Raw genomic sequence first — 12,196 nt, 5'->3', positions numbered from 1 at the left:
GGCCCCAGCCGCACGTGGTATCTGCACATGTGCAGACCTTCCCCTAGGTCGACTCAGCCGTAAATGAGCGCCTGGCACGGGGTGTGTTAACACCACCCAAATTGTATAATGTGTCGAAGTTTATAAGGTTAATATTATCACTTCCTTCTGTAACGTCACCACAACAGGACAAGTGCTGCAACATTTGAAGGATGCCTTGGTGGTGTTTCTTGATAATAAAGGAGACAGCGCATCAATTGTAACTTCAGCACTGGGACATTTCCAGTCTCCATCCTCAGTGTGCCAGAAAATGTCCAGGTACACCGATAAGCTTGCAAAGCCCCAATGTAGATTCAAATAGGGGTTATGATGCTGACACTATACTACACTATACTGTATTCTCTGCCGATCTGCAACAGCAGAGGTTCAGATAATTTCAACAGAACCTGCAGCTCTGTTTCACCTGTTTAAGGTCTACAATACTATCAAACGGCTATGTGTTTTGATTTAAAGCTTTCGTGACTACAGGGATTCATATTATTGGTTCTTTCGGTAAAGTCACGTAGAAGGGAAATAATAAAATAATATAGATATATTTTTTTATATTTATACTTTTATTTCCCTTCTAAAGAACAAATAATATGGCTATGGGTTTTGTTTATATGTGAATTTGGATGTTCCTGACCCTCTACTTACGATCAATGAGAACCTTCATTGTGGTACGAAGTCAAAGCCATTCCCTTCACTTTGGAGGTGCGGCAAGGATAGCTCTATAACTCAAACACGAGCTTTTTTGACAATGTGTTTCAAGAAGCATCCCACAGGTTTACATGTGTAAGTTCCATCTTTTTCAAATACAATGGGAAGATCAATGCCAGGGTAGTCAAAAGATGGATCCCAACTGCTAAGTTATGCTATGTATGCTGATAAACTGGTAATTGCCACTCAATTTGAGGAAGAACCTAGAGCTTGTCAAACAAAGATTGAGCCTTACCATATCTACCAAACCACCTTCCCTGGCATACTGTAATCAAACATTGCACCCCCTAAAATCTCTTGTCACGGGGGTGGGCTATGGAGAGGGTGGAGTTCATATACCAAGACGCTGCTCATGGTCAGCTTTGGTTTGGCTAGAAACCTCACTCCTAATCTGTCGAGTGGTGTTAACCTTTCATCAGCTGTCTGATGCTGTGAAACTGCCTCGCTTGTCACTCGACATGAAGCTCCAGATCTTCTCAATGCTTGTATAACGTGGATCCCCTTACAAACACACCTATATTGGACATATATTCACTGTTCCATCATGGATTTAACCATGCTGGAATACGATCTCAGATACTTGAATACCGTATCTGGGCATAAGCACATCATTGGACGCCTCCAATTGGAGAGAATGCATCGTTGGGAGTTGCCCAAATTTGCAAGCACGGACTCCCCAATAAACTTGATTGGCCGGATAAGGCTCAATAGAACATGGACTGCTGTGGTATCAGACATTTAGTGGAGTGGTTTTCGATTTAAAGCTTTCGTGACTGCAGGGATTCATCTTCTTGGTTCTTTCGGTAAAGTCACGGAGAAGGGAAATAATAAAATTAAAACATAAAATAATTCTCACGACGTTGTGGCCGAAACGTCGTGAGAATTATTTTATTTTTATTATTTTCCTTCTACGTGACTTTACCGAAAGAACCAAGAAGATGGAGTGGTTTTGTTGAAAAGTGCAACCAGTGGTGTTAAGACCCAGCCTCTGTAGAAGGGGCTCATAAAAAAATGACTTAACAGTTGAAATCAGCCACTCTCTAACAACAACGGGAGGTAGAGAATCGACAAAGGCAGCACACCAGATAGCTAAAACACAGCAAGTTGGCATTGTAAAAAGTACAGGTGGTGCATGTATAGCAGTCACTTCAATTAACTCAGAATATCTGGAATGTCCACGACTTCCTGCCAGCACTTTCGACAGTTCACTTGACTCTGTGCATCTAGCCCGGCACAAGCACTGTGGCGACATCACTGCGACTGCCCGTTGTTGAACGGTGGTGCGGTAATCCCAACCCAGCCTGAATTCTTGGATTACCTTACATTATCATCAATGTGAGCTGCAGTGACATGCCCAGATGATTCATCAAACTTTAAAAGACATATTTAGGCGTTTGTCCAATAAATCACTGTGCTTCTTAGTATAGTGTTTTCAGAGTTGTGCATGGCCATGTAGTTGAAAGTGTTATTTACAATGACAGTCTAAAATCGACTGAAGATATTCCAAACGTTTAATCTGGCAATTTAATAAGACCACGACAATATTGTTTTTAGAAATTGCAGTATGCAATCGAGATTGTTTGTAATTAAGCCTCTATACCATGATTTAAAATATCTGCAAGGCTTCAAGTCGTAAATGGCACAATAGGTAAAATGGAAGATATCTTTGTAAATGATACATTTGCAGTGGCAGTTACAAGTGTAAAGGAGTTAACATATCCATGTAGTACTGTACTCTTTAATGAAATTGCACCGTTGGAATGCATTGCTAATTCAGCACCACCAATGTGCATTACACACTTGCATATAATACATAAAGTGAAAGACAACTGTCAACTATTTTTTTTAATCGGTAAGCATATGGACAAATTATACACATAAAAACGTAGTGTAACAAAGACCAAAATTGATGATCCGCTGCTTTGCATTTTATTCTTACAATCTTCTTTGTTTTATTTTTGCAATAAAAACTTTTCATGAAGGCTTTTGGAAACACCAAAACCAGTGAAGAAAATCTACACCCATAGAGTTTCAAAGTTTGCTGTAAAATGCAATGTTTAGAAAACCTCAGACAACTGTGCAGCAAAATTTGCAAGGCCAGTGTGGCTGCATTCAATCAACGATTAAAGGATTTAAAACAGTCACAGTGCGGTTTTTTTTATCACGGTTTTAAAAATACCTTCACACGTTCAGCCACAACATATATGCAGATCTAACTGCAAAGAGCCTTTAACAGGGAGTGTTATACTTGCCACACTACCCTCCTTGCCTCCCAGTCCACCCTTGCGCTATTTGCTTATACTTATTTGGATGCCATGAATTTTACACGTTAAATGCTATTTGTGTTAAGTGACTTTTCAGATACATTGTGAAACTTCAGCTTCAAAAAACTGCCAATGTAGTAGTCTGCACAAGTGTGATAATATTAGTGCTTTGCATGTAATATGGGTCAGAGCAAAACTGGGATCAGATGGGACAGACAGGCAAGTGTAAACACCCTATTTAAGACATCCATCTCACTAGTACTTTAAAGTCAGTGTACTATGTTTACAGCAATTACAGAGGTAGGATATAAAATGCACCACAAGCGCTGCATTAGAATGCACACCATTTATGGAGATCCTGTATATTCAACTTAATTCAAGTTTTGTAAAGGAACTTTAAGCTCCAGATTAAACTCACTATCGTGACCACAGCTTTTGTATCACCCATGTTCTTACACTTACTTTTGTTGTCACTTGTAAAATTTGCTGGAAAAAAAACATAAATAAGACTGAACTACAGTACTGTACAGTGTAGAGTTGTATATAGAGACTAACCAGCTGAGAGTTAAGAAATTTGAAAGCACAGTTGCAAAATCTGATTTCATTTGATAATGCTTTCAAGTTTACTATGGCCCAGCACTATACATGTGAACAAATGAAACATGAAGTGTGATGAGAATTGAACATCTGGTAATGTTATTTCAAGAAACTTACAGGAACAGATAAGCTGCCTCAAGATAAAATGCAGATAAACTCGGGACAGTGACAATTTATGTGCAACGTTTATCAAGTTTCACCATGGCTGTTAATGTTTTGTCTCCGTAGTGCCAGCTCCTTCTGCCGAGAGGAAATGTCAATGTCTATGGAATCGTTTCCAACAATCAGGCGCAACCTTTTAACCTGTGGAAAGTAAAGTACGCCTTCGTCAGGTTCGTCATTATGGCTGTCCTCCCTACACGAGCTACCCTCGCTGGATCCACTACTGCCACTACTGCCACCACTGCCGTGAGAAAACGTAGCGTCCGTTGCAGCTACACGCTCTTGCAGCCGTTCGCGGGACATCTTGTGCTGCATCCACTCGTGCGGACTTGACTCCGAGCCTTCGCCGTTGTCGTGACCAGAGTTGCGTCGCCGTCGCAGAGTCAGCTTGGGAATGCCCGTGTTGTTCTCCAGAATCAGCTGTGCATCGTAGCGGGTGATAGGATGCTTCTTTTTTCGTTTGCTCGGTGAGCCACTTTTGACCCTCTCCAGCACGTGACCATCCACTGCGCCATCGTGCCTTTCATTTGTAGAGGTGGCAGTGAGGAAACCATTCGGTGACCACGCTGTGGGTGTACTTGGGTCTGCCTCAGATGCTTCTCGATTACAGTCCCACACAGAGTCTGACAAAGGGCTGATGAGACTTGGAGTGAGTTCTGTGGTATCACACGCCTTACCAGATTTATCCAAAATTAAGCGCCGTCTCGTTTGCCTTTTCTTCTTGCGGCGGCAACCTTGTGAAGCTTTCCTCTGGTAAGGTGCAAGCTTCACACTGTCTGTATGATTGTCGCTCGCTTCTGACTGCGAAACTCGAGCCCGTTCAGTTTGTGCTTCCTCAACATCTCCATCAACTTCCACCACCTCCGCATCGTCCTCATCATTTGCGTGCTGGCACTCTGCAAGCATCTCGTCAAAAGCGGTAGACGATCTGGTCCTTCTCTCACATCTTCTTTGGGCTAGGGGTGCATTAACCAATACAGCCCTCCTGCCTGACATCCTACCCTTCCAAACAGCTTTTCCATTGACACCATCCTGCAGCGTGGTTCTTCCACACTAATTTGCCATTTGCCACGCTATCCGACATCCTTCCTTTATACACAGCCTTGCTGTTAAGCCCACCACTGTCTGAGCCCCGGCCTTTCCAGACAGCTTTTCCATTGGGGCCAACACCATTGCAATACTCAGCCCAAGAGTTGTGTTTAGTTGCTGTCTGTCTGGTGGATTTGGCTGGCTTGGTCCTGTTCAGCTTTCTCGATTTTTTTGTGTCACAGCCACAGCTGTTGGGCGTGGTGAGGGTGGAGCTTGGCAGGCTCCATGCGTTTTTGTCTTTCCCTCGGCTCCTCCTGAGCCGACCCGTTGGTCCTTCTTGTACTGCAGCAAAATAGAAAAGCAATGACTACCAAAATTTCAACTACAATAGAGCAATTTTAAAAAAAAACCTGCATTTTCTAGCCGAGCACAATTTTATAAATGGTGACATTTAAGAACGGTATGCCTACTCAAGTGCTGTTGTTTCTGAAGTAGAGCAGGATTGGCAGTTTTATCCCGACATCCATCCTGGCCTGTCGAGCTCAGCTTTTTTAACCTGTTCATCCGCTTGTCAGTCTCCCGGAAACCGTATTTGCTGTTAGTTATTGTGCCTTCGACGTTGGCTTTCGCTTTTGATTTGAAGGCACCTTCTCCTCTCCTTTAAAAACACAAAATCAAAAGTTAAGTTCAGTGAAATAAAATCGTCACGGGTGAGCTGTATGCCAAATTTGATTGTGTATTGATGTTGCAGGGGCCACACATGCTTACCTCTCACAAGTGTAACATTCGCAGAAATCATTGTTTTCCCCAAAGAAACCATCACCGTAGTGGCAGGAAATCTCCTCACCAGGCTCAATGTCTCTAAGCACCTTCACGCAGGCCGTGTCTCGCCCTGTTGACACGAACTGAAGAACCACGACAATGTTAAATCGTAAGTCAACACATGGATTCTTTGCAAGTGTCCTATCACAAAGCTTATGTGGCATGTTTGCAGTATATCAGTTTGTGTAATAGTACCCAACTTGTACCTTGCAATTCGGCCTGCAGTCTGCAGTTTAGTTCCAAGCCGGTCCATGCAGGTATAACCCAAAATTATGAACAAACAAAAGACACAAGTACAACAAGATTAGATTACTTTCTGTATGTTATGATTATTCAAACTAGCATTCAAATGTCAATAACATGGAATTTACAAGCATATATGTCAATAATAACCATTTGGGTTTTTCATATTACCGTGATTGATGAAGGCTGCAGGACCGAGCCAAAGTTGTGCACAGTTCTTCCGTGTGGAGTACATAACACTGAAGTCATTCACGCCATGACGTAAAAGCATGTTCTCTTCAATCTCACTCAGCTCTGCGATGCAACCCACAAGCAGCTCAATCTTGTCATTCTTCTTCCTGAAAAGGAGTTTAAGAATTACTGTTTATGTGCATAAATTGCAAAAGGCAAGATCTGTAAAGCTGTAAGTTTGCACAGTAAAGACCCTGTCACACCATTTACATGAGTAGACCATGTTATGCCCATGCACTAACTGAAATTACATATGTCAATATTACTCAAAAATAAATTGCAAATGAATAATTAATCTCAATGAACTCTCACCTGGTGAAACAAATGCTAATAATGTACAGATTTTACACACTCCAACAACAATAACAAAAATCTTCACGATCTTTCTGTACACTGCCAAAGTATGAAATCATACCACGCTCTTGTTGCAACCACTTTAGCCCCGTTTGTTTCCGAAGAGTAGCGATTACACGGCAGGATTTCAAAGCCACTCTCAGTCAAAAATGGACGAAGATACCGGAACACCTGTACAAAGGAACACAAAAATACATCATATCAAAACGTGCCCCACTCTTTTCATCTTCGCTTGATTTCCCATTTATGTTGCAAACATAAAAATCAGATGGTGACATTTACACTCACATGTTCTTTCAGGGTCTGCTCCTGGACTTTGTTCTTGGTAAGGAAGTAGTGGCGGGCCCAATCACCAGATGTCAGCCCCAGATAGGCCTTTTCTATATCACCATCCTTCTTTAATTGCTCCATCACTTCCTTCAACTCCTCTTGCCGCCCCTTCACAGGACGAAATCTACAATACAGAGCACTTTTAATGCCCGGCAAAATCAAAACCTTTTAATAAACAACCATGCTTTTCAGAAAATTCTGAATTAATTGGCATCATTTCGACAAAATAAAATAAATGTAATTTGTGGATGTTCGTGTGTAAAGTTATGAAAGGAGAACAGGGTGAAATGGGTATATTGAGAAGGCCGCGTGAACTGTCTGACCATGATTTTCCTATGCAACATACCTGATGTTCATCTTATGAGTCTGGAAGGCCAGGTAGGGGTCAAGAACCAGGCTGGTAGCAAGGTCATCATTGTCGCAAAGCTCCTTGGGTGTCATGCCTGTGCTGGGTGCGTAGCGTGAGCTGCGGTTCTCAAACACCATGGCCTGAATAAACAAAAAAAGGTGTCTTAATATTGTTAGAAGACTCGATTGTACATAAATATGCATATGGAAACAAGCAAACGTGCATATAAATGGACTCATAATAGACACATGCTCTTAAAGCCACATGCGCATAATGGTATACAAAAGTACATCTTTTATTTTAAACCTGACTTGTGTGGTAATATTTTTAGCAAATGGTTTCGGGATTTTTCCCTCTGAAAAAGCATATCAAGTGTCTACAAACGGAAAAGCATAGTTCGGCTCTTGAAAAATGACAACCATCAATTTCCAATTCATGCACGATGGTTGTCAGCTGCTTGACAAGTTAATATTTTCCTCTTTCCAACAACTACTGGTTTGTTGTGCAAGGCTGACATAAAGGCAGACTCTTCAAAACTGTTTATACAGCTATAAGGACGTACTGAAGTTTGAAAGTGAAATCATTAAAACGTAAACGGGCATACATTTTTTATGCATTTAAAATGAATGCGCTCCCTCCGATGTCAAACATCTTCCGAGTACAAAAAACAACCATCGGCTATTTCGTTTGACATGCGTTGCATCAGAGGACTCACTTTGCAACGTCGAATGTCCGTGCTGAGAACACTGTGCGAAATGTGTGCTGGGGTTGTCATATGGAGACGTTAGTCTCCGTGTCCTACTTCCACCGCCATATCGCTGTCAAATGCCAGACCTAATGAGATTGTATGACAGCACACAAATACAACATGCTTTTAAGATTCCGGCTTGTTATGTAAGCAGGTACATAAAGTTTAACGATTGTAATATATTATCTGACATGCATCAAGTTACTTAATATTACCGCTGCCTATATTTTTTTAAGGCCAAACTCAACCTCTTTGGCAGATCAGTACCTGAACACATTAATTCACACACTGACCAATAGAGGGCTTGAACGGTGATGCACGTCTCGTGACCTGCAGCTAAATGACATCTTCCTCTAACTTTTTGCTACTACAGCACATAATTGCACTTCTATTGAGGTGATAACTAATTAAGTTACAATACTTCTACGACAATTACACTTTATTTTTACACTTCAGCTATTGCAGAAACTATTGCATCCCATATCAGTGTGGTGCATGCATGCTGTTCAGTGGTAAAACGCAGCTATTTATTTTTGATTTTAGGTTCATGGGGATTATTGGGAATGAAGTAAGATGTGAATCCCATTGAACCAATCACCTGTATGCAGAATAATAGGGCAGTCTAGATTATTAATGATTCTCGGAGTAGTTTGAAGTATGATTAATACAATTTAAAATCAATGTAAAATAAATTGTAGTCATTCTATTCATAAAACAGATTACATTTTTATTACGAGTTATTTCTGCATAATTGCAACAGATTAAAATGCGCTTATTTCAACTTCATTGAACTGGAATCCCGGTCTATGGTAACAACGATAGAGTTCTGAAAATATACACATACAGTATTTACAAACGTATACTTATCCAACTAAAAACCAGGACGAACATGCAACGTGTCATTTGTTTTTTATAATACAGCAAATGCATGCTGGGCCCGTGGAATAACAATGGCGAAATGACTGCATGTGATAAATATCACAGACAACTCTTATCAGTAAAATGTAAGTACAACCAAATGAACAGAACGCGTAAATAAAAGTACATCATGCCAGTTGAATGTTTCAAGTAGAGCCATTCCATTTTGTAAAATGTTAAGTTATTCGAAACCCACTCAACAAAAGCGGTGAAATTTCGATTCAAATAATTTCGATTCAAATAACTAATAAATGTATACTACTTATTCATACAGACCCAGTGCCCGGTTGCATATAACACATACATTAGATAATTTTCTCTAAAATGTATTATTTAAAGTGGAAAAAAAAAGGAATTTTAAGAAATCAGCCAAAGGTGTTTTACAACCGGTAATATTGGTATACTGTACGGTCCAGTCCTGTACGAAACTCGTGTCCAGCGTTTCCTGCTTAAACCAAGTCTGCTGGAACACACCGGTAACGAAAAGGTGGCTTCCTCCGTAGGCTTGATGAACGTGAAAGAGACTGCCCAATCTCAGTTTAACGTGGAGACAAACAGCCTCATTTATTCCCATTTCGCAAGGGGACAAAAGTGACACATGCGCTCACGACAAAGCTGAAGGATGGCGAGGTGCCATCGCGAATACGAGGATGCCCTTTGCTTAACGACCTCGTCACCCTAAATACGACCCACCTCGTCGGATCTAGGAAAGGGGGGTAAAGCAGAGTACGAGTTTGGTTACTACAATAACAAACAACACTCTGAATTGTGTGAACTACCGGAGATTGCCGAGTGTAATTGGCATGGGGCCCAATAGATGGCAGTGCTGAGCATCGCTTCCTTGCCCAGATCATGAGCCAAACATCCCGATGTGGCAGGACTCTCTTGCCAATGGGTCTCGAGACTCGACGAGGCTTCCCAAATGGTGAAACAACTAAAGGATCGACCGGGAGTGCTGTTATTGACGCAAGACGAGATCACAGTTGTCACCCAGCTAAGCCAAACATCTCAATGTAGAATGGACTCTTGAATATCAGTGGTGAGACTTAAGGATTTTAACAGCAGAGGGCAGTTATTGATGCCAGTGTCACCACCTAAAAGCCAACCATTTATAATAACGAAAGGATCCTCCTGAACAAAAAAAAACTATTAGAATTCGGCGAGCTTCTTCCTGGTACGTCGATTATCTATATCGATTAAAGTGAAGCTACGCGTGTCAATACCTTTATGCAGCGGAAAACTCTTGAAACAAAACACCCACACCCAGCATAATCTTGACACGGAACCCTACTGGGCCTTGTAACACACAGTATCCGACAACACAACGCCGAAATCCACGATTACATCACGATATGTACTGTGAAGTACTGGTAATCACAGCGCCTCCTGCCACCCCAGCACGGGCCCCCCGAGCCCCGAGTCCAACCCGGGCGGGCGACCCACGACGGCCCCCGGGGCCCCGAGGCCTCTCGGCCTCTCCGCCTCGCGAGAGAATGGAGAGGAGAGAAACAACAACAACAACCACCACCACTAACACCTCCTTCATCTTCACCTTCTTCTCCTCCACCACGGTGTTTACTCCATTCACCTCCACAACCCAAAACCCCTCCACCACTTACCTCCCCGTGTCCATGAGTCTTGTGTCTTCGGCCCCGTGTCCGCGCCTCGTGCGTGGGGGGCTTTTTGTTGTTTTGTTGAGCTGAGGGTGGCCGTGGGGGGCCCAGTGGGGGGGGGGGGGGGGGCCGCCGAGCTCCACCGTTTGCAGTTTTTTTAGGGGGGCCGGGGGCACGGTGCCCCCCCCCAAAAAATAAGAGCTTGAATGTTTTTGTTCTCTCTCACACACACACACAAAGTCGGTGATATAGTTGATGCAGCTGGAGGAGAAGGAGGAGAGGGGAGATGAGTGTAGACACGTCCACCGATTAAATGTGAAGAGGGTGGACAAGGAAAATGACACTCCGGTGTCGTGAGGGGGGCGGTGGGTGAAGAGAATCGTCCGGGGATGGTCGTGTGGGTGGCGGCGGTGGGGTTGGTGGGACACGGGGACCGCTGGTTTCGCGGACCGTCGTCGAATTAAACTGTAGCGGACACAAACCCCACACACCACCACCACACACCACCACCACAAACACCACACCAACACCACACAAACACCACCCCCGAAGGCGTTCGCGGCGAGAAACGCCGACGCTTAATTACTCGAGGAGACGCGGAGAGCGAGTGTCCGGAGAAGAATCCGAGTCGGCGTTAACAAAAGAGGGTAGAGAGAGAGGGAAAGAGAGAGAGATAGAGTAGGAAGATGAGATGATGATGGGGGGGTGTTGTAAGAGAAGAGGGGAAAAAAATAAAAAGAGACGCGGCCCTCTAGGCCGAGGCTTTCGCGCATTAGGCGAGCGGCGGCAGGAAGTGAGCGCCTCGCCCGGCGCGGTGGCGAGAGCGGCCCCCCCCCTCCTGCCGCCACCACCACCACCAACAACAATGCTACCAATAACCACACACTGCCACCAATAACCACACACTGCCACCAATAACCACACACTGCCACCAACAACAATGCTACCAATAACCACACACTGCCACCAATAACCACACACTGCCACCAATAACCACACACCGCTACCAACAACAATGCTACCAATAACCACACACCGCTACCAATAACCACACACCAACACCACCAACAACAATGCCACCAATAACCACACACCAACACCACCAACACCACCAACAACAATGCCACCAATAACCACACACCAACACCAATAACCACACACTGTCACCAATAACCACACACCAACACCACCAACAACAATGCCACCAATAACCACACACCAACACCAATAACCACACACTGTCACCAATAACCACACACCAACACCACCAACAACAATGCCACCAATAACCACACACCAACACCAATAACCACACACCACCACCAACAACAATGCCACCAATAACCACACACCAACACCAACAACAATGCCACCAATAACCACACATCACCACCAACAACAATGCCACCAATAACCACACACCAACACCAATAACCACACACCAACACCAATAACCACACACCAACACCACCAACAACAATGCCACCAATAACCACACACCGCTACCAATAACCACACACCACCACCAACAACAATGCCACCAATAACCACACACCGCTACCAATAACCACACACCGCTACCAATAACCACACACCGCCACCAATAACCACACACCGCTACCAATAACCACACACCGCTACCAATAACCACACACCGCCACCAATAACCACACACCGCTACCAATAACCACACACCGCTACCAATAACCACACACCGCTACCAATAACCACACACCGCTACCAATAACCACACACCGCTACCAATAACCACACACCGCTACCAATAACCACACACCGC

The 12,196-nt window shown here is 43.6% G+C and overlaps 1 protein-coding gene across 1 annotated transcript; it reads right to left on the bottom strand.

Moving 5' to 3' along the window:
- Positions 1-2,627: 2,627 nt before the first annotated feature.
- LOC133350242 (histone-lysine N-methyltransferase KMT5B-like) lies at positions 2,628-11,907 on the bottom strand. Its single transcript, XM_061564370.1, is given in 11 exon segments — positions 2,628-4,793; positions 4,795-5,132; positions 5,261-5,448; positions 5,559-5,695; positions 5,819-5,838; positions 6,027-6,193; positions 6,502-6,611; positions 6,729-6,909; positions 7,117-7,259; positions 7,835-7,953; positions 10,405-11,907. Coding segments are annotated over 10 exon segments (2,349 nt in total). The 5' UTR covers positions 7,895-7,953; positions 10,405-11,907; the 3' UTR covers positions 2,628-3,788.
- Between the last annotated feature and the right edge of the window lie 289 nt (positions 11,908-12,196).

This window comes from Lethenteron reissneri, chromosome 33, assembly GCF_015708825.2.
Source record: "Lethenteron reissneri isolate LAM-NWPU_2019-01 chromosome 33, ASM1570882v1, whole genome shotgun sequence".
Classification (NCBI taxonomy): domain Eukaryota; kingdom Metazoa; phylum Chordata; class Hyperoartia; order Petromyzontiformes; family Petromyzontidae; genus Lethenteron; species Lethenteron reissneri.
This window is presented reverse-complemented; position numbering and strand designations above follow the sequence as displayed.